General features: G+C 30.1%; 2 protein-coding genes and 1 non-coding gene across 3 annotated transcripts; all 3 read right to left on the bottom strand.

The window, feature by feature from the left end:
• Positions 1 to 225: 225 nt before the first annotated feature.
• Positions 226 to 2,264, bottom strand: Odv-e66-12 (putative envelope protein ODV-E66-12). Its single transcript, NM_001414866.1, has one exon. It carries the CDS (start codon positions 2,230 to 2,232, stop codon positions 322 to 324), a length of 1,911 nt encoding a protein of 636 aa, NP_001401795.1. The 5' UTR covers positions 2,233 to 2,264; the 3' UTR covers positions 226 to 321.
• Positions 2,265 to 4,872: 2,608 nt separating this feature from the next.
• On the bottom strand, positions 4,873 to 16,253 carry LOC103573020 (importin-5). Its single transcript, XM_008551870.2, has 9 exons — positions 16,144 to 16,253; positions 15,686 to 15,835; positions 14,415 to 14,641; positions 14,258 to 14,354; positions 12,512 to 13,186; positions 10,755 to 11,054; positions 9,742 to 10,417; positions 7,982 to 8,976; positions 4,873 to 5,246 (listed from the first exon to the last, which is right to left on the bottom strand). The coding sequence occupies exons 1-9, from the start codon at positions 16,222 to 16,224 to the stop codon at positions 5,151 to 5,153; spliced, it is 3,297 nt and encodes a 1,098-aa protein (XP_008550092.1). The 5' UTR covers positions 16,225 to 16,253; the 3' UTR covers positions 4,873 to 5,150.
• LOC128668875 (small Cajal body-specific RNA 8) lies at positions 13,510 to 13,641 on the bottom strand. The gene has a single exon (XR_008404461.1). It is a non-coding gene; the product is annotated as a small Cajal body-specific RNA 8 (non-coding RNA).
• Positions 16,254 to 23,921: the final 7,668 nt, after the last annotated feature.

Genomic DNA, 23,921 nt, shown 5'->3' with positions numbered 1-23,921 from the left:
CTATACACATGTACATAAAGTATTGTGGGTGGTTCATTTATGTTAATTATTTAAAATAAATTCTGAAATAAATTTAGCTCCGGTTTGTGTTATTTCAGCTCGATTCACAACTTATTTACGATATTGTCGAAAAAAATATCGAGATAAAAAAAAATATTTAATATTCTCTTAAAATAAATTAGTTGAATTCACTGATTGTTTTAGTGACCACAAAATTTATAAATGAAATAAATGTCAACAAGTACAAAGTATTGAAAATAGTTACAAATTCTTCAAGTTTTAACCGAATTGTCAGCATAAAAATTTCATTAATAATAATCCTTATTCCGGCTTAATTATATACATAAGAGTTTCTTTATCACGTGGGTATTGGACACCTTCCAATTCTATCGTTTTGTTAACGATGCTACTTGAACTACCAGCAATTACGTAGGATGGTTCTGATAGATTGTTAACTTTAGCTGAACATATAAAAATTTCGCTAGATCTAGACGAACGTTCTACGTTATAAAATTCTCCAGCATAATTGAAGCTTAAGATTGCGGTCTCAGAACTTCCAATAGTAACTTTATAATCTTCCTTACCATTAATCATCATGTGTAGGGTAAACTTAGTTAGTCTGTCCCTTTCATCTTCGCCTTTTGGAAGTACCGAAACGAAATTACCTTCTGTGTAGGCACCAGTAACTTTGTGCTCAGAATATCCCGTGTATTCGTCCTTCCAACAAAATTTAAGAAGTTTATCTGTCTTATTTTTAATTGAATAACTTATCTGGGCGCCATTATTGGTAACGACGCCGGCTTCTTTGACAGTACACTCGCCATAAAACATTCTAAAGTTATAAGTATTTCCCCAAAACATCAGTTTGTGTTTCGTCAACTGTCCAATGAATGAGTCAATATTCTCGCACTTATAAGAACCGAAAAAATCCTCTGGTATACTGTCGTAATGTTCTTCATCATTCGTAAGCACACCAGGCTCATTTTTCAACTTATCCCAAGTCAGTTCCCGGTCGTACGAGTAACCATTGACGTAAATTTTACGCATCTGTAGCCAACCGAGAGACAATTTCGCGTCATTGTCTTCCTCAGCCGGCGAAATCGGTATACCATGTCTCTGTACGCGGAGTGAAAACATAAATTTTTCTGTTTTGAAGACTCCGAGACCGATAAACGGAAATGTATAGACGCCCAGCTTTCCTTTGACATCCCACCCAAAGTCGTTGATAGAATTATATCGGTTGCCGGTAAAGCCGAAGACTCCAAATGGCAAATAGGGAATCGTTGGATGCAGCATTTTAGTCAAAATAACCTCAATACGTTTAAATTTAGCTGACGGGTACTTAAATCCCATCAGTGCCCTCTCGAACATCGAGGCACTAACTAAAAGCTCAGTATAGTCGACAAGATATTTTTGAGCCAAATAAGAGTCGTCGTCATACAGGCATTTCTCTTCAAAAACATCAGTTTTACTTGTGTCTAAATCAAGGGAATTCTCAACAGCAGATTGAACTATGGGATTATGGAAATCCTTCTTAAAATTATCATTATTGTAACCGTAATTTGCCAATAATCTGAGCCCTGTTAGTCTGAAGATATCTTGTTGGTCAGTTATAGTTTGATTAGCAAATTTATTGACTGCTGGTATAAATCGTAATATCTCACGGCGACATTTGTCTTTTATCGATTTATCTTCACCGAAATAAATGTACATCGCAAATAATTTCATTGCGAAGTGCTGCATGTCGTTACGTTGATCGGTAATTTTTTCAACAGTTTTACCGACAGTTAAATCTGCAGTCGATAACTGATCGACTAAATTTCTAACCTGGGTATTGATTAGTGGAAAATATACAGTATTTTTCTTTGGATTATTGTAAAGGTATTCAATACTTGTTACAAGCAATTCAATTTCACTATTGTAACTTTCAACATTCTCGAAGAAATCATTGAAACCGAGAACAAAATTAGTATCATTATTAATTTTCTTAGGTACCATTTCGTAGGAGTTGGTTCTTGTTTTTAGGTTGACTAGTGATCTTTTGACACGTTCTACCGTCGCGTCGTAATCGTTTAAAGCTTTGACTGCCGGCGATTGTTTTTTACCGACAGTTGGTAGTAAACTTGACTTTTTGGCTGTAAACTCGTACGGCAATGTCGTAAGAGTAAGTGTTGTCAATACTATCATTATCACTATTAATACAGGAAATATAAAATTCACAATTTTCAACATTTCGATTTATTTATTTTACTATAAAGTTTAAGTGAGAAATAACTTTACTATAATAAAGATAAAAAAAATGAAAAAACTTTAATTTAAATGCAATGACGTCACCGATATAGTTATGTCATGTCGTTTTGGTGAACAATTAAGACCGTGTTTTAATCTGCAGATTGGTAGAACACCATTTTCGATCAATATGCCGTCGAATTGAAGACAATATCTCGACTCTATCAAAAAAATCCATGTGGAATCGCATTGCATAAGAACCCATAGTATCGAATATAGGAATGTGTGAATTCATATAAAAATCTTTGTGAAAAATCATGGGTATCTAAATTCCCAAATAGGATCTTACATAAGATCGCAGAGTAATCGTTCTACCAAAGCTGAGTATTCAAATACTCCGGGGCGAAGTAACCCAGATAGATAAATTAAATTATAGTGAATTAATCATCCTCCCGATAGGTAGAGGACATAACAACACATTTTCCATCATGCATTGCAGGATTGGAATATCTTTTTATATATTCTCATAACCACGGGTTGTCACTGTTATGAACTATACAGCGTCCTATTTCATAGAGGTGGGAACATTCCGGATAGAACCTGGAACGTTTCCGGAGCGAAAAGGAACTAGTTCCTGGAATCATATCCGTGGAACTATTTAATGTTTTTGATTCTCATGAAGGTTCAGTATTTAGAAAGTATACATACAAAACATTTCAGTATACACAACATAATGCTATGCGACCTACGTGTTTAAGACACATTCACGGCGAACTATATTATTTTATACTAAATAGAGAATGAATTATGATTGGTATTCAACTTAAAATTCCATTGAAAATTACCAATCAAAAATTATTCTGCTGCTTCACTGCTTGTTGGTAATGATGACAGTGGCGCGAAAAAGAGACTAGTGAGCATACTAAAGTGCATACAAAAGACATAGTTCATGGAGCTATACATGTCCGGAACTACCAACCTCTACTATTTCATCCAAACAATAAAAGCCGCTACAACACGGTTGTGGGTTCTCTCCATATGAACACTATGAATTAAATTAATAGACAATAGTTAGCTATGAATAATAATTTTATAATTTTATTACTTACGGGTTCATCTTTGTTAGAACAAATTTCGTCATCATACGCAAGAACAGCGAGAAGTGTAACAGTAAAATAATTATTGATATTTTGCTTGACATTTTTTTTAGCGATGATTGGTAATCAACTGAAATTGAAGAGTTTACGAAATAAATTTTTTATTATTTTATAAATTTTGGTAAGATTGAACTGAAGAGACTAGATCGCGCTCAAAACTAGTGTCTTCTTTACTGACTTTAAATTCGTAGATGATTTGCTCATGGTGTCGTAAGCAAAAATATTAAAGATTTTTCTAATATGACGCAGTAAAAAGTTCCTGGCGAATCAGAGATCTTGTATAGAGATGTTACGACAAATTAATAGTCCCGATACCACGTTTCCTCCCTAGTGGAAATTTTTCGGACTTCTGTCTTAAAAAGTCTTTGGAACTCTCAAAATGAGTTTTTAAGACAGAAGTCCGAAAAATTTCCACCAGGGCTGTCTTCTATATTTCATCATCTGTCATACGCTGTCGTAGTCTTCTGACTCTTAAAAAGTATAATTGCTAAATTCAAGTGATGATTCATCTCTAATAGCAATTTTATTAAGTATAGTTAAACTATTCCAGTTTGTTTAACTCGTAGGCCTTATTACCCTACCGTAGTAAAATAAGGCCTATTCGTACGGTTTTTGTAAAAGTATAATTTTTGGTTTGTTTATGGTAAAAATTACCATTACTTCATTACATTTAATGGCTAATGTATTGAAATAAAGATTAATGAGACATTTCGATAATTAACTGCAATATTTTCGATTCTATTTAAAAACTACCTTACCCTGATTAAAAATACTCATTGAAAAGAATTGAAAATTATTTCAATTCTTTTCAATCTATACGGAGGTTTTGGAAAGTATTGAATGGAATCGAAATTTGGATCATTTGAATACTTTGTAATTCTTAAAATGGAATTCAAAAGTATTGAAAGGAATTCAATCTTTCATCATTTCAATACCTTCCAATATGGAATTATTTTGGTATTGAGAAGGATTCAGAAAGATTAAAAATATCAATTCTTTTGAATCTTTTTCAATTCCTCCAGATGAAAATCTGGTAATATAGAAAGTATTAAAAAGTATTCAATTCTCATCTTTTTTAATCTTTTTCAATGAGTATTTTTAATCAGGGTAGCTAGGCCTTATTACCCGCCGGTACCTTAATCATTTATTTATTAAAGATTGATCTTTTTTTGAATTGAAAAGTTTAGATGTTTTGAAACAAGAATGATATTTTGAAGAAAATAATTTACTCGAACCAAGTTAATTTTTTTTTCTGTGTAGGACCTCAAACGTCAAGTCAAATTTCATTTTTTGAAAATTTTGAATTTTTTTAGCGGGTTAAAAAAAATTAAGAGCCAAAATTATATTTTACTTAACAATAAAATTTTATTAATAAAAAAAAATTAATATTATTTATTTCTATAAATTCTTTCAATTATTCAGACAATTGTTACGTAACTTCCTTATACATAAAAAAAAACTTTTTGTTTTCTATCAGGACATGAAATTAAAATAAATGGAAATTATTTATTAATAATTATTATAATACAACAATAATAATAGTATTTAATTAATTAATTAATAACATGATTTAAGATTAAATTTCTTTATTATTAATTTTAATTTTTTTTTTTAATTATTCTATTAATTATCATCTAATAATTATGCTTAATTATTATCACTTATTTACTTTATTTAACTTAAAATATAATAATAATAATAATAATATATAATTATAATTAAATTTGAATGGAAAAAAAATTAAAATATTAATTAATTAATTAATTAATTAGTAGGCTGTAAGCTTAGGGCTTCGTGAAGGGCTTGTTGTTGTTCTGGCGATAATATCCTTATACATCCTTCGAACATTGTTCCATTACTCTGTAAAAATAATTAATTACATTAGAATAATTAATTTAATTAATGGATTCTTTTCATAATTTTTAAAGATCGAGCTTTCAAAACTTTGAATTAAGATCACAAGAGATGCAATTATTTAAATTTGACGACTCAGCTGTGAAAACTGTAGCCGAAAGTCTGATCTTTTAAGTGAGGGCATGAACGAGCTTTGAAATATTTAAGTTTAGAAGTTATAAATTTTTTTAAAAAATTAATTAAGACATTTTTGAATTTGCTACTGGATCCGATGATTTATATAGATTGATATCTCGAGAGCTTTTGGTATTAGATCAATTTGTTCTGGACAAGAATTGTAGCTAAAGATCTAAGCATTGAAATGAGACCTTGGTCATTTCTTAATTTTGAATAGTTTCTAAGTTATGAATTTTTAAAGTTCTAAGATAAGATTTTGCACAAAAGTTTGAATTCTTCAAGAATTTTGAAGGGTGTAGTTGGTCATTTTTCAAAAATCGCTTTCATTTTTTTTTACATTTTTTCCATGTAGGGGAGAATGGGGTCAATTGAACCAGTGAGCTTAAAAAATCGAAAACAGTCAATGAAAATGTATTAAAAAAACCAAAAATTATTATTATTCTTTCTTTAACTTGTAAAAAATAGTAAATTATTGATTAGATCAAAGTTTCAGTAATTAATCTTGCTCCGATATTAAAATAATGAGAATTATTGAAAATACGCGTGAAAACTTTTTTTTGTACGCTTCACTATTTTTTTAATGAGGTAAATGTCCCAATACCGGAACAAGACCCAATACCGGAATGATTTGATAATCATTATATTATATTTTAACTCGTATGCGATGAAATTAAATAAAACTTTCTTTATTCAAAACCTTAATCTTTTAGTTACAAAATATAAAAAAAAATGTTAATTAGAGCAATAGTCTCGGATTCATGACTTTTTCATGTCTCTTAATGGTTTTGCTAAGAAATCAGTCAATGGTCTTAAGCTTATAGAAAATGCATAGAATTACTTTTCAATAATTTTTTTTTTGTATATGCATCTTGAATGACATAAAATTCAAGAAAACATATTAAAAATATGAAAAAAATAGTATTATTATATTAATTTGACTGTTCGTCTATTAGTACACCAAAATGAACCCGTGCCCAGTACCGGAACAGCCAATCATATTAATGTTATCGATAGACATTAACGGTGAGTTTTATTGACTGGCTAAATCAAGTACAATATTAATTATTACTGGAGCCCTAATATTTAATGCAGTATGTATGATTGTTATAAAAAATAGATTAAGTATAGATAAACTCTAATTTAAATCATAAACTATAAATTTTTGTTTTTATTTTTTTTTTTTAATTATTTTTCTAGTATAACCTCAAATGATTTATTTTGTTTCTATTCTTTAGTTCAAAATATTTATTTTCATTGAATATTCAATCATTTTAAAATTTTAAATACATTTTACATTATGGGTGTGATATAGCAGACATCAGACAAATTTAAAATTATTAATAAATCGAGTAAATAATTAATAATATAAAATTTTAAAAAATGCGGATTCAAAAATTTTTAAAATGAATAGTGCTTTTTTTGTAAATATTATTTTTTTAATTATTTATCTTATTTATTTATAATTTTAAAGGTCTCTGATGTCTGCTACATTCATACTCGTTTTACATTAATATTATTTAATAATTTTTAATATTTTCACTATGTATAAATGCAAAAATAACTCATTTTATTTACTGTTCCGTTATTAGGATAACCGAATTCCCGTATTGATTTAAAACATTAAAACGAATAATGAAAAAGACAGTGAAAATAATCTAAAATAGTATATTGTTAAAAATTATTTAGTCAATATTGTTATTATAATTAAATAAATATTGTATTTGAAAAAATTTTATTACCCGGAAATTAAAAAATATTTCAAAAATGATAAAAAAAAAAATTATATTATTATTATTTGAAATTTTTTATCATGTGGAATTTGTGTTTTTGACAAGTTTTTGACAGGTATCTATCTGCTCGAAAGTGTTCCGAAAGAAACTTCCCAGACACTTAAAGGAGAGATGCCAGAAAACTGACAAATAACCAATTTCAAAACATTATAAATGTTTAATAATTTATATTGAAGATACAAATATATGTGCTACTTTAAGTTTAAATACTTGACTTTAAGAGTTAATTAAGTACAATAGTATGTATTAAGACTGAATAATAAAAGCAATTTAGTGAAAAATATCTATTTCGTTCGGTTTTAAAAATTGCCCCTGCACTGCGTTACAACTGCAACCCACACGCCGCCATCTTGGTCCCTGACTTTAGTTAAATAAATTGATTTTTTAATAAGTTAACATTGACTTTTTACTAATTAACTAATTCAGTCACATAAAAGATACTATTAGCTAACTTTTCTGACAGTTTTTAAGTTGACTATCTTAAAAAAAACAAATGGGAGCAAAAAATAAAATTTTGTTACAACTGCAGCACCTCTCCCCTACACCTTTTGTATGAACATACTTATAAAAATAATTGAAAAAATTTTTTTTCTTATAATTCATGACTTCATTAATCATCCCTAGCAGTGTTTGTATATTTATCTTTTATAGTAAACTCGTAAAAAATTCTCAAAAATAGACTATTTTTTTAGCCCACGAATTAGACTACACCCTAGTCATAAAAAATTATAAAATTAAGTCATTAAACATCATAAAATAAAAAAAACAACATACCTGAATTTGTCTCACAAGATTAACGATCCGATGAATAACCGGATTATCATTAGGCACCGCCTCTTTAAAAAGCGCCTCCGCGAAGAATCTAATGAGCACCGGTAGATTATCATTATTAGGCCCCAAAACCACCGGGTGATTCGCCTCAATCAGATCGCACAGATATCCATAGACATGTGGCGCCTCATCCTCGTCCTCAGTTACCGGCAACCAGCTCAGCCAATGAGGCAGCATCTCGTCGACATTAACCATTTTGCTGTTGAACTTTAAAATTTTCGTCACTGCGCTGATGGCGTTTTCCGTCGGGTTTATATTTTCGGGATTACGGGACTCGGGTTGCGTTATCACTTCGACTAGTCGGGGAAGGGCTTCTGCGCATGCGGGAGCGTATGCGTCACCTCCGAATTGGGCGAGAACACCGCAGCCGTACGCGGCAGCCTGACGTACTTCGGCGGAGGGGTCGCAGACGTAAGAGATCATAGGCCGCAAAAAGTAGTCCTGGTATTTGATGCTGGAGGGCCCACCGAATTCTATTACGTCATCGAAGACGCAGAGCGCCCACTGGTGGTCAGACCACGAACGTTCGGGCGCGAGTAATTTTACAAAATGGTGGCAAATTTGATCAAAGTACGGGAAAAATGTATCTTTGTGAGTCGCGAAGAGGGCGTGGAGAATGTCGGCGATTTTATTGAGCGTGTAGACGTCCTCGTTGTCTTCGTCACGTAGTTGCTCTTCTACGACTTCGTCGTAGTCTTCGTCTTTACGTTTTTCGAGACGTGCGACCGCACGCTCGAAATGTTCATTGAGAAGTTTGTCGAGGATACGAAGTAATTCGGTCATTTGAGAAGCGTCAAGACATCCCTTGCCTAGAAGTTCGATGCACTTGGCTAGAGAGTAAAGAAGCTCGAGCAAAACGTCTGACTCGGGCTCACTGTCTGTTGACTTTAAAAGCTCAGGGCAGATGTATGCCCACATTCCTTCGAGGTACTGAGGTCCTGTAATCAAAAATTTAAAAGAACTTTAATATGCTTGCTAGTGAATTGAATAGATTTCTAGGCTCCTGGAGCTACTAAGTTATTTTTGGTCGGGTTTCTGTGCTCCTGATGCAATTCCACGTTAGATGAGTACCCACATCACTAGGTTCTGTTTCCAAGCAAATTTCATAATTTTTATAATTTTTAAAAATTAACGAATTTTGAAGTCGACAGAATACAGGGATGTAGGTATTCGTTTGACAGGAAATTGCATTCTGAACACTAAAACACATTAAATTGATTAATTTGAATAATAAAAACTTTTTCAAAATTAAAAAATCGGCCCATTTTGTTCCAAAATAAATTTTGATGGTTTCCTGAAGTTCTTGAGATGGCGCCGAGTAAAATGAATACCCACAACACTATGTTACAGTAAATCACTAAAAAGTACTTTTAGCGGTTAATTAATTGTTACGAACAATTAGCCAAAATTAAAGTAATCCAAATCTAGGCTTGTGGGTACTCATTCAACTCGTCTCGAGCTTTAGAACAAGACACCCAAAATGATTTTTCTTTAAACTTGTTTGTTCTAATACTATGACCAAGAATGAGTAAACGAGGTCGACTCTCTAGAACGTGCGACGATATAATTTCATATCAAAACGATATAAAAGTAATACTTTGTCAATTTATTATGCCACGAACGTAACGCATACGTAAAATTATAATTTACGTCTGCTGACTCGGTCCATGGCGTGAAAAATTTATTCATCTAAAAATAATCACCTTTAATTTGAGCGCACTCGAGTAAACAAGGGAGACTTTGAGCAGCTGCCGTTCTCACTCCATCGTGGAAATAAAATTTAAGCATCGGTACCATGAGTCTGACGACTTCTTCCGCGTAATCCGCGAAACCTTCCTTCAATTCACGGGCATAGCAAACGAGCATTTCACAAGCAGACGCTTTGTCTTCTAAGCCAGCGGTTTTGATTCCAAAGTTTTGTTGCTCTCCCAAAGAAACAAACTGCCAATCGAGGTCACCTTCAACACCTTCCATATCTTCATTGTCAAGTAAAGCAACTTCCGGTTTCATGGACGCAGTTTTTAATACCGGGCCCATAACAACCGGCAAATATTGTTCGAATTGTTTTCCCAAAATTTTACAAAGTCTAGCCCATGCTGAAATTAAATAACTGATCTGAGGATCGTCGTCAGCAAGTTCACCCTCAGCATGAGTTGCCAGCAGCATATCCATGACCTCACTCGCGTCATTTATGAATTTTTCTGTTCCTACTGCGAGTCCAATTAAACTCACGCACTCAATTGTTTTTCCGCGCAACATTTTGTGCTCTTGCTGGTTCGCATTCTGGATAATGTACTTAAGACACGGCATCAGACGGTCGTAGTAGGCTACGAATTGCTCCTCGCATGTGTCAGCTACCGAAGCTATAGTTGTTACGACCTATAACATAATTTTTAATAATCAATATCCTGATACCGACATTTATTTCCGGTCCGTTTTACCCCAGATACATTTGATAGCCATTTCAAGTTTCTCGGGACGATGCCGAGTAAAATGAGTACCCACATCGATAGGTTGCGACAAATTGGTGATTAACAATTATTAATTGTCATTCAATTTTCACAACAATTAGCCAATTTTTGAGTCATCAAAAAATAGGCTTGTGGGTACTCATTTTACTCGTCTCCGCATTCTCTCCGAGAATATGCATGGTCTTGAGACTTTCTGAGCTCTGGAATAATTTAAGAAGGACATGAAAGCTCCGGAGACTTCTTACCTGTTCTAAAACTAATTTAGTTCCTTTTTCAACTAATTCTTGGAATTTAGCTGTCAGTATACTCTCGAGTTTTGCCATTATTGCGTCCAAATAAGGCGTGAGAATATTTTTGGGACAGTCTTCGCTGAAATTAACAAGAGCTGCGCCAGCGTGGGCTTGAACGCGCGGGTTCGCGTTGTCATCGAGGACCATCAGTAAACCGGGGATGACTTTGTCATGGAATTTTTTTTCGAAAATTGGTGCAAAGTCCGAAGACATCTGACCTACGGCATTGCAAGCTGCGTAACGTACTCTCGGATGCTGGAAAACAAACAATCAATTTCAAAACTCGGGTTAATTTTACTAAAATTAAATTTTAACGTCAGTTCTAATGTGTTGAGACACAGCCAAGTAGAATGAGTACCCACATCACTAGATGACGGTAAAAAAGTTTTTAAAATTTTTTAATTAAATAATTAATTAGTGTCAATTATTTACAAACATAGCGATGTGGATACTCAATCAACTCGTCTCAACGTTCTCTTGACGATAGTCAAGTTTATTTTATAAATAAAATGTTTGTCCTAAAACTATGACCAAGAATAATATCCAGGGTCGACTCTGTAGAACAAGGATTAAATTAATACATCAAAACGATGTTTTAATTATCATCTTTTTACTCTGCCACGAACGTAACGCATTCACAAAATTAATTTCTGTGACTGCTGACTCCGCCCATGGCTTTTTTTATTTACTTCGAGGTCTCTCACTTCTCTTCTAGGCCTCCGATTCACTTAAACTTTTTTTTTTAATTTAGCTAATGCCTCCCCGAACCTCCCACAGCAAATACAAGCTAAAATATCATCTGGAACTAGTCCCAATTGTCAAAAAACCACTCTAATTGGACAATTGGAGCTCTTGTGGTCCTCTAACTTTCTACCTAGGTCTCCGATTCACTTAAATTTTTTTTTAAATTCAACTAACGCTTCTCCGAATCGCTCGAAAAAAAAAATCCAGCAAAAAAAGAAACTAGAACTAGCCCTAATTGTCGAAAAACCCTTCCAATTGGACAATTAGAGCTTCTAGGGACCGTTTTTTCCACCGAAAATGCACTGGAGGTTAGAATTCATCAGTTATCGTTCTTCTTTTTGATAGAGGACGTTACTATGAATCTTACATTGCCAATTCAAGCCTCTATATTAACTCGAACTAATATCAAATTTAAAAAAAACCCGCCTAATTGAACAATTGGAGCTCTTGTGGTCCTCTAACTTCCCTCCTAGATCTCCGACTCACTTAAATTTTTTTTCTAAATTCAACTAACGCCTTTGCGAATCACTCTAAATAAAATTCTAGCAAAAACAGTGACTAGAACATGCCCCAATTGTCAAGAAACCCTCTCAATTGGACAATTGGAGCTCTTAAGGACCGTTTTCCCACCGGAAGTGCATTAAAAATGGAAATATATTTTCTATTACAGTTTTATTCAGTAGAGGGCGTCACTACGAATCTCCCCCAGCAAATTCAAGCTTAAATATTAACTGGAACTAGTTTCAATTGGCAAAAAACCCACCTAATTGAACAATTAGAGCTTTTAGGTACCGTTTTTTCGACCGGAAGTACATTCCAAGTGAAAATTTATTCCCCCACGTAATTTTATTCAATAGAGAGCGTCACTGCGAACACTTTAAACCCTTACTCGAGTCTGTAGATATTTTTGTTACCAATAAATAGCCTTGAAAAAAAAAAAAAATTATAGTAACAAAATGGCGACTTACCGGATCCTGAAGATATTGGACAATGCCCTCCATAATTTGTGATAAGATAGCTTCCATTTGTTTGTGACAACCTTCTCCGACAGCTGAAATGGCCATCAGAGCCGCATGCCGATACTTCCAATCAGAATTTGAGAGCATGCGTGGAATATTTTCGACAATTTGAGGTAACATGGTCTTGCCCCCTAGTCCACAGGAGAGCCGATCTAGAGCACTCTCGGCAACGACATTATTGCAATCGTTGTCTTCTTCAATTATTTCGTCACTGATAGTCCACTCGTCGTCATCCTCAAGGTCAGTCATCATTTCTAGCACCAGAGGGACCAAAGCCACAATGTATTTGCCGCCGACCTTACGGACCATCGCTGGCGCAGTTTCCGACAGCGTGACCAGCACTTCTAGTGAAAGCTGACGCCAACTGTCGCCCATTTCTTTGTTAGAAAATATTTTCATGCACATTTCCATTATATTTTCCAACTGATTACGCAGGAACTTGGGTGCCGTTTCTGCTAGGTCAATAAGGACCTTCAGCAAGGCTTCGTCTTCTTGTTTTTCTACTGACTGAGCTGTTACTTGCACGAGTGCCGGAAGTATGTCGGTGAATTGTTTTTGAATAGCGGTCTCTTTGTCGTGGAGAATTATAAAAGCGCCTATGGCACGAACTGCTTGGTACTGGACCTGTTTTAGCAAAAAAAAATTAAATCGTCAGGAGATTTAATGAAATTTTTTAAGCCTTCCTATGGGACTTAGAATTTTATTGATAACTTTTTTCAATTCCCCGAGAAAATTCGCGTAAAATGAGTACCCACATCAATATATTACGATTGCAAATTAATTTGGTTATTATGAATAGGCGGCCATTTTGGATTTTTGTGCATCAACTCCATAGATATGACTGTGGGTACTCTTTTTACTCGTCATCGCATTTCCTGTACGATTATTGACTTGATTTTTCGAATGAATAACAACAATTTTGGTGTTTTTTAATTAATAAAAAAAAAAAGTGTCAGCTCCGTATCTGTCTGTAAATTAGTACGTGACAATTTACAGTCATCGAAAAGCTTTTAAATTATTATAAGAAGAATTTGTGTCAAAAGACCTAGACTTTACATCTTTTGAGTATCAATCTTCCATTTATTTTTTCACACAATTAGACATCAGTTTCTTGTTTTCCATCAAATTTCACGTAAAATGAGTACCCACAACACGGTATTCAATTTAATGACTTACTCATTAAATTTAATCATCAATAATTATCAAATTATCAACTTTTCAAAACATATCACTGTGGGTACTCATTCTACTCGTCATCACATTCTCTACACCGCCTACACATCAATTTTCCAAAAAAAATAAAATTTTCAAAAAAATTTATCAACTCCCAAATTCTTAGTCCGTAAAACTGATGTCATATTTGAATTTCCCTTAAAATTTCCTGTCAATGAAGTACCCACAACATGTCATTAAAATCACATATTAATTATCGATTAGAATAATTAACCATCGGCCATTTTGTGATTTATCATAAATTTTAAAAATATCGATGCGACTACTCATTCCACTCGGCATGAAATTCTCTATCCGAAATCACTTGATTTTCAAAAATCACAAAAAAAAATTTTTGAACAAATTAAAAAAAAAGAGCAAGTAGGAATTTTTCAGAACCTAGTCATGTGGGTACTCGTTGAACTCGTCTTCGCGTCCACTACACGGTGATCAAAGTTATTTTTATGTCAAGTTATTAATTACCTCATAATTAGCAGAGTCCATGACAGATTGTTGTAACATTTGTTTGATTAAACTCAAATAACTAGCTTGCTGGCTTCCAAACACACCGGGCACGGATCTAAATTAATAGAACTGATTAATAATTGAACAAATAAAAAAATTGAGTGAAATTACTTACGTAAATATTCTAAGCGCACTTTCTTTTAAAACAGGAACCGGACTATTGGCGCACTGGAATAAAAAATTTAAAAATTCTGGCCACTGATTATTACCATCGTCGTCAATTAAATTTCTCGCAACCTCAGCAACAACTTCACATATTTTACGTCTTATTGTCTCGGATTGTTCATTTTGAATCGACAGTAAAATTTGTTTCTTCAATTCTTCTTGTGCTTCTGGCGGTAGCTGCAATTAAATAAAATTTAAAAATACTTTCCAAATAATTTTTATTAAATTTAAAATTTTTTTTACAAACATCAGAACCTTCTAGACCTGGTTTTAAATGAATTTTTAAAAAATTTAAACCTAAGAAATTAAATTCCCAAAGTTTTAGGTAAAAAAAATTCAAATTTCCCGGGTTTTTGATTTTTAAAAATTAATTAATAATACTCAATGACTAAATTAAGCAATGAAATAAATTTTTAATTATTTTTCAGTAAATTATGCATCCAAAAACGTGCCATAAAGTCAAAAAATTCAAAAACAAACTCCGAAAAAAAATTCAAATAATTTTACCTACTGATTTTAATTACTCTTGTAATTAAAATTAATTTATCAATGTGATTGTAATAATTAACGAAAACTATGCATTGCAATAAATAAATCAGAAAATTTCCGATTTCTAGACCAGGTTTTTTATGAATTTTAAATAATTACAAACTGAGAAATTAATTTTCTAAGTTTGAGATAAAAAAAATTCAAATTTCCCGGGTTTTTGATTTTTAAAAATTAATTAAAAATACTCAATGACTGAATTAAGTAATGAAATAAATTTTTAATTATTCTTCTGTAAATTATGCATCCAAAAACGTGCCATAAAGTCAAAAAATTCAAAAACAAACTCCGAAAAAAAATTCAAATAATTTTACCTACTGATTTTAATTACTCTTGTAATTAAAATTAATTTATCAATGTAATTGTAATTATTAACAAAAACTATGCATTGCAATAAATAAATTAGAAAATTTCCGATTTCTAGACCAGGTTTTTTATGAATTTTAAATAATTACAAACTGAGAAATTAATTTTCTAAGTTTGAGATAAAAAAAATTCAAATTTCCCGGGTTTCTGATTTTTAAAAATTAATTAAAAATACTTAATGGCTTAATTAAGTAATGAAATGAATTTTTGATTATTCTTTAGTAATTTACGCATCTCATGACGTGGTATGATGTCAATTTCCTTCAAGTATCAGCTTTGAAAAAAAAACAATAGTCAATTTTTTTATACCTGTGGGTAAAAGTCCATAAATTCGGATGAAAATAATCGTCTTAATAAAACGGCGGCCATGGCGCGAATTTCCTCGGCCAGATGTCCATTGCATAGTGAGGTGAGCAACCACGTAACCTTACTTTGTATTGGTAAATTTTTGTAGGCCTCCTAAAATAAAAAAATTAAATTTAAATTTTCGTTTATTTCCCGCCAAATATTAAATTTTTAAAAATTTGAATTTTCAAATTTTTGGTTTGGAAAAATAATTCGGAGGAAGCGGAGTAAAGTGGAGAGAAACTATGAAGGCTTGAGGTAAATAAATGGTTGAGGTAGAGAAAAATTAAGTGAACACGCGGAATCGGGTGACCATGCGGGCATGGCAGGAAAAAAAATTAATTGTAAGGAAAATAAACTCGGGGGTGGATTTATTTATGGGTTTTATTTAAGGGAGTAATTAATATGAGTGATTTACTTACCTCAGCTTGGGTACGGACATCATTGTCGGTACTTAATAGTGTACTTAGTAGCTGATTAAATTGCTCGTGGTCAGCCGCCATGTCGCCGAAATGTAAAATGAGAGATCGAGTCTGCGTTTTTTCTCTAGCTACTTTTTTTTTTTCTATTACGTTTTTTTGGCTTCTCAAGGTCACTACAGAAGGCGCCTGTGAGTAATTTAGAGCTTGGATGCAGTGCTGGCAGATGGCGGGAGAATTTGAAATTGGCGGGAAAATTAAATTTTAAAAAATTGATAGTTGAGAGTTTGGGGAATTCTTTTAATTTTTTTGGAATTGAGAATTTAAATTTTGAGTTATCAAGAATTTAAAAATTAGATTTAAAAAAAATTTTTCAAAAAAATGGGAAAGACCTTTTATCTGAAAAATTTCATTTTGAATTTAAAAAGTTTGAGTTTTTTTTTATTTGGTTTTTTTTTAAATATAATTAAAAAATTTTTGAATTTTTTTTTTAAATTCCGCATTCAAAATTTGGGAGTTCTAAGAAATTTGTATAAAAAGCGGGAAAATTTGGAAATTTGAAATTCAAATCATGATTAAATTTTTTTTTTAATTTAAAAAATTATTGAACAATTTAAAAGTTTGTTGTCTAAAAATTTTTTTAGATGACGGAAAAAATTCAAAAAATGAATTTTTAAACTTTAATTCAGAAAAATTTCTCAAAAAAACAGGAAAGAATATTTATTTGATAAACTTCATTTTGAATTTCAAAACTTTGGGTTTCTTTTATTTTTATAGGAATTTCAATGAAAAATTTTTGAATTTTTTTTTTAAATTCCGAATTTAAAATTTTGAAGTTCTAAGGAATTTATAAAAAAAACGGGGAAATTCGAAAATTCAAATCTTACAATTAAATTTTTTTTTTTTTAACTTAAAAAATTTTTGAACTGTAGAATTTAAAAGTTAAGAATTATGAATACATTTAAAACATCCTGGAGCCCAACCGATGAGTTATCTTCAAATTTTAAAAGTATTTAGATAATGACATTTCTTAGAAGTACTTTAGCTTGCATTCCTTTCTCCAAATAACTATACCTTGAACATCAGATAAATTTTAGTCTAGGTAGTATAATACGTAGGCAGTCTCTAATGACAAACAGATAGTAATCTATTTTATGAATGTGAAAAGAAAGAGGAAAAGTATGATAAAAAAATTTTACAAGGCTCCGATCATTAGCAGAGTCGACCAGTCCCTGATCGAAGCTAGACCATCACTAGCAGTTCAAAAATTTAAATTTAAACTACAAAAAATTACAGTGAGTTCAAAAAAATTTTAATTTCGTTAAATTCTTTTGAAATCAAGAATGGAGAACTTACAGAATAACAAACTGTCCAGTGAATGTTTAGAAGATCAATTGATCTATGAAGATTATCGTGATAAAGTGAAACGCGGAATTATTGACATTAACGAACAAATACCTCTAAAAAGTGATGACATGTGTATAATGATGTTGCATTGGGCGATATTGATGTCTGAACAAAGTGGATATCGACGCTCAGATAAATTTTCTTGAGGATACATCTCTTGTGGTAACAGTCAGTGAAAAAAAAAATCAGTATTAGTTAAAAAATTAATAAATGATGATGCCAACGTAGATGCTTTGGAGATGCCAACAATAAATCGTTACGGCCTTTCTAAAATGACTCCATTAGCTATCGCTGTTGAACTCGATGATTTTCGTACAGCCGAACTATTAATTGATTCCAGAGCAAAATTTAATACGGTGCTTAAAACAGAGCCTGAATGGACGGCATTAACTGTTGCCATTTTTTGTCACAATGAACGAATGGTCAAGTTGTTGCTAAAAAATGAAGTCGAGATTGATCCCGATGATGAAAAGAATTTTTTGACCTCATATATTTATCATGCAATGAAGAATGGAACACGGAAAAAAATGATTGACAATAATTGTAGTTCAACTTGTAATTATTTAAGTTATGTTCAACAACTTATGTCGTTTCAATCAGTAAAATTATGATTTTAATGTTTAAACTGCTATAATTAACAGTTAATCGTTGAAATATACTGCTGGAATATTTAAAATTACTACTTAAACCTTAAAAAAATACAAGACACTTGTCAAAAAAAATGCATCTGTAATAATTAGCAGCTGAAACTAGAATAAATGATGTTCAGCTTACGAAAAATGACTTTTTTAAATAACAAAATTAACAAAGTATTAGTTTAATATTTATAATGAAAACTTTAATGTTTAATATTGTTTAAACGGTAATTTTTAAAAATTGAGTTACACATATTTTATTAATTCTCAGCAGATTAAATTAATGAAATAAATTCGAATAAATAACCCTTAGAACGTATTTATTATTAATGTAAATGATAAATATTTTCACTCAAGTTTACTAAAATTTACGAAGCAAAAATATAAACTTTATGTAGTATATGAAAATACACTTTATATTTATTGAATATCTCCGATCAGTAAAAAGTGTAGTTCAATCTCAGCACTTTTTACTATTTGACTTAGTATATTGTCACGTTATTATATGAATCATTGCCGTTTGCCCTTAACAATTGGTCCGAACGTGTTTTTTTTCGTTTCTTTAGTTTACTGCGCAGCTACTTAAATTTCTTTTGTTTGAGTCTTGGCTTGCAACAACGCGGATGAGTTTTACCAGCGAATTTGTGCGATCAGTTATGAGCAGTAGTTAGTAGTGAAACAAAAACATTTTTGTGGTGAAATAAAAAAATAATATATATACCGGAGAATAATTTAAACAGGTGAGCAATTAATTTAAATAGTATAAAAATAAATCATAAAAAATACATATAAAATTAAGTGTAAGTATATATATACTGATTATAATTTAACATTTCCATCCTATATATGCCTACTCTGATTAAAAAAAAGTATTGAGACAAAGGAAAAAGTATTAAAAAGTATTGAATTGACGATAAAACCAATATATTTGAGTACTTTTTTTAACCAGGGTAATTATAACTCAACTGTCTTTGTTTCTGATGTTTATTTAATTCATAATGGTTTCGCATTCTCGAAGACTACGATTATACTCACATACACATACATGATGTTTACATAAATTTTTCTCTATTGTTTTTAACACTTTTTCATTATTTTTTTTCATAATACTTCTTTGTTAAATAGACAATCATAGTTGTATTGTATTTTTTTTTAATTATTTAGCACCACATGTTAATCCATTATGCAAGAATTATGGAGTTGGCAGGTCCAGTGATTCATTTTTCGTCAATGAGAGGAGAAAGCTTTCATCGGGGTAATAAACTAATTGCTCGAGCTACTACTTCTCGAAAAAACCTTTGCTATACATTAGCACTGAAAAATCAATTAAAATTCCACCATAAATTATGCACAAAGTCCGTTGATAAATGTCTACCAGAACCAGGTCCTATTCAGCAAGGCTCAATTTATAACTTAAAAAATTTTACAGAAGTCATCAAATTATTACCTTCTGAATTAGATTGTGAAGACTTTGTTTGTTTAAAGTGGGTATGCTGCTTAGGAAAAAATATATATCCTAGTGATATTATTATGATGTTGACAGATACAAATCCATCATTTTCAGAAATTGAATATATATTATTTAATAAAAATGAAATGATTTACTTTATTTCTCGTCAACTAAAATATTTATACTTCGATTCACATTTCCAAGCCTACTGCGTTGATCTAAGTAGCCATGAACTTTGTTGTTTTTCTTTGACTGATATTGATGGAATTTCATATATGATTAAGCAACCAAATGGAAAAAATTATGTAATAAATTATTGGTGATGTTGAAAAAATTTCATAATTATTTTCCATCAATAATAAGTCAACTTATGTAAAAAAAAAATTTTTGTTTAGGTGATAAGACATTGTATGTATACAAAAAAATTTATTCATTTATTTAATTAATAAATATTTAATTAATATAAAATAAATACTCAGAGCATTATTTTTCATCCTAATTAACTTTTACTCTTTATTATTAGCTTCATCAAAATTTAAAGCGGTAAATTTTATTCATTAATAGAACAATTATCAAAAATTACTTTGACTTTATTAAAAAGTATTGAATTTAATATCAATTAATATGATTTTATATCGAAAAATTTGATTTATATGATTATCTTATTTTATTGTTTAAAACAGTAAAATTTAATGTTTGGTATTTGATTTTTTATCGTTCATTTGAATATAAATTAAACTCTACCTCGTAGAACTATACATGTTATACTTGATAATTTTTACTGAGTGACGCGTTAAAATGTATAGTTTGAATAAGAATTTTTAGTATTGTAACTCTCACAAACAACTGATCCTTATAAGAAACTTTATTATTAAGAATGACAATTTTTACTGAGTTAAACTTGAAAAACTTCCTTTTATGCTTATACTTTTTCTTGTTCCACAGTTACATATTTTTATTTATGACTTATTAATTTCTTTCGTTCTACTCCATAATATTTACTAATATTCGGTCTAGGCGCGCTGTTACTATTTCAATCAGTAAAAAATAGTGAGAATCTGAGTATTATTTACTAATATTTTTTTTCCGTGAACTGATGAAATTGTGAAGATTATCTGGCCATATTACCGTCGATCGGTTAGCTTGGCTAATTATGCGAGAAGAATGCTAAATATGGTATGTGAAGACAATAGAATTGAATTACTTGAATATTTCTTAGAAAAAGATGCTCTTGATATAAATTCTATAGTCAGATATGGTAAAGTAAGAGTGAATTCATTATGGCTTTTAAATCATTACTCTATGCTCCATCCTGCGGTAGCGGGAAATAGTGAGACCGTGGTGAGATATCTTTTGGATGCTGGCATTGATGTCAATATAGGATTTGGAGCACCACCGCAGTTACAGTCAAGCCGTGGTGTCCTCCGGGCACCCCGAATAAAGTTACCCCGATGGTAAAAGAACATCTTGTTAAAATGATAGCTTGCAATTATAACCTATCTTTAGCAAATTTAGAAAGTATAAGTGGTAGTGAATTTGACAAATTTCGTGAAACGTGTGATAAAGAAATAGAACTTTTGAAAAATTCAAAATTTGCTGGTACCAACTTCAGTTATTACAGCCTCTTGCATAAATCTAAGCGTATGTTAGCATTAGGAATAATGAGGGTTGAAGACAGTGAAATTTCTGGAGTTGAATTCCATGAAAATTTTCCATTGTATAGAAGAATGATATTCTATCGCTTGAAAAAAGCATTAAAAATAAAAAAATTAATAATTAATGCTAAAAATATTCTTTTGAATATTCTCAAAAATGAACTTGGTTATGATTTTATAAGAGATATTGTTACCTTATATTTAAGTGATGGAGATTTGTTGAAATTAAGTAAAAAATGATAATTTTTATATTATTAAGTTTTTAATGATACCAGCATCAAAACTTGAATAAAGTTTCTTTGAATAAAATTATAACTTTTTGTATTAACTTTAATAAGATATTAAAATAAATAATGAATCAAAATTTTTAACAGCTGAGGTTTTTTAATTTCTGATACCAATGATTTCGTATGTGTATAAAATTTATTACTTAAGCATGATATATTTATTTTTTTCAGTCCTTGGATTTAACATTTTTTCATAACAACTTTTTTTTTTTTAATTTTACTACAGGATATGATATCTATTTTGAGCTCAGTCTATGGCACTCGTTTCGTCCTTTAAAAATTTTTGAAAATGGCAGAAAAAATTCAAAAATTGAATTTTTAAGTTTTGGGTTTTCTTTTATTTTGAATTAAATGTAATTAAAAAATTTTTGAATTTTTTTTCTTTAAATTCAAAATTAGAAACTTGAGAGTTCTTAAAAATTTGTAAAAGGAGTGGGAAAATTCGAAAATTTGAAATTTCAATCTTGCAATTTAATTTTATTCATTTAGACAAAAAATTTTTGAACTATAGAATTTAACAGTTTCGTTCTCTAAAAATTTTTTTAGACGGCGGGAAAAATTCAAATGTAAAATTTGAAAATTTTAATTCTAAGAAATTTTTTTAAGCAAAGGTGAAGAATTTCAAAATTTTTACTTTGTTTTTTAAATACTTCATTTTTTTTTCTTTTAAATTTATGTAATCAATATAATTTTTGAATTTTGAATGAATGCAAAATTAAGAATTTGAGCTTAAAAAAATCTTTTTCTTCAACTGAAAGAATTTGAAATTTTGAAATTCTATAGATTTTTATTTTTTACTGTTTTTTGTTTAATTTTTTTTCTCTAATTAAATTATAACCTTCACTGTCATTAATTAACTTTTATTTCCAAAAAAATTACATACTGCTAATAATAATAATAATGGATTCAACAGTACACAGAATATTAGATTTCACAATTGGAAATTTATTTGGCAGAGATATTACTTGTCGTGAACCCGTCGAACCCTGTGATTTTTACCAACCTGGTGTCCTAGTAGAAATTGGGCGCACAGCAATAAATGTAAGTAATCAATAACAGAATTTTTTTTTACAATTTTCATTCTTGTTTTTTCATCCTCCTCTCGATGCCGAGTAAAATGAGTACCCACAAGCTTATAATTCAAAAAATAAAATTTTAGCACTTTTAATACATTCATTAATTATCAATTAATCAGTAATGTACTAGAATTAAAATCAATTATCAGATCTATGACTAAAGTTTTCTTGTGTTTCATATTATTCCCAGTAAAATGAATACCCACAACACTATATTACGACCACATAATTTTTATATATTTATATGATAATCTAATATTAATAAATATATGAAAATTTTTTATTTTTTTAAATATATTGATGTGGGTACTCAAATTACAGTAAATTTCACTACGAATCAAACCAGACATATAATCATTTGATTAAATTATTTACAAAATCAAAATAATGAAAAAACATCACAGCACTTTATATATTTATTAATTATCAATTGATCGCACTGGAATTAAAATTAATTACTTAATTTTTCTTGTGTTTCATAAAATTCCCAGTAAAATGAGTACCCACAACACCATATTACAATTACATAATTTTTATATATTAATATCAGTGATTAATTATTAATAAATATATGAAAATTTTTTATTTTTTTAAATATATTGATGTGGGTACTCAAACTACAGTAAATTTCACTACGAATCAAACTAGACTTGTTATTTTTCCATTAAATTATTTACAAAAACAAAATAACAGAGAAAAAATCTTAGCACTTTATATATTTATTAATTAACAATTAATCGTACTAGAATTAAAATTAATTACTAACTTAATGACTAAATTTTTCTTGAGTTTCATGAAATTCCCAGTGAAATGAGTACCCACAAGACCATATTACAAAAACTTTTTATATATTTATATTATTAACTAATTATTAATAAATATATCGAAATTTTTCATTTTTAAATTATATTGATGTGGGTACTCAAATTACAGCAAATTTTAATACGAATTCAACTAGGCTATCTATGTTTTCATTAAATTATATACACTAATTAAATTACAAAAAAAGAAAATTTAATTTTAAAAAATATCATTAAATTTTTTTTTATATAAAATATTTCAAAAATTAATAATTTTCTTTTTTTTTAAATTAAATTTCATTTAATCGATGTATCGAAATTTCGATTTATCGATCATTAAAAATTTCGATATTTCACACCGACACAAAAACAATCGATAGATCGAATTCATAATAAATTCGATCACCTTCAATATATATCGATATTTTGACAAATCGATATCTCAATAAATCGATATCTCGATGAATCGAT

Source organism: Microplitis demolitor, chromosome 10 (genome assembly GCF_026212275.2).
Source record: "Microplitis demolitor isolate Queensland-Clemson2020A chromosome 10, iyMicDemo2.1a, whole genome shotgun sequence".
Classification (NCBI taxonomy): Eukaryota; Metazoa; Arthropoda; class Insecta; order Hymenoptera; family Braconidae; genus Microplitis; species Microplitis demolitor.
The sequence above is the reverse complement of the archived record's forward strand: the minus strand, read 5'-3'. Positions and strand labels throughout refer to the sequence as shown.

Bases quoted from the DNA above. Each gene is read 5' to 3' on its own strand.
- Odv-e66-12 (NM_001414866.1), bottom strand. From the start codon at position 2,232: ATGTTGAAAATTGTGAATTTTATATTTCCTGTATTAATAGTGATAATG.
- LOC103573020 (XM_008551870.2), bottom strand. From the start codon at position 16,224: ATGGCGGCTGACCACGAGCAATTTAATCAGCTACTAAGTACACTATTA. The intron at 14,642-15,685 runs GTATAAAAAAAT...ATTTAATTGCAG, and splicing joins TTATGGACTTTTACCCACAG to CTACCGCCAGAAGCACAAGA. The intron at 10,418-10,754 runs GTAAGAAGTCTC...ATTATGTTATAG, and splicing joins CTAAATTAGTTTTAGAACAG to GTCGTAACAACTATAGCTTC.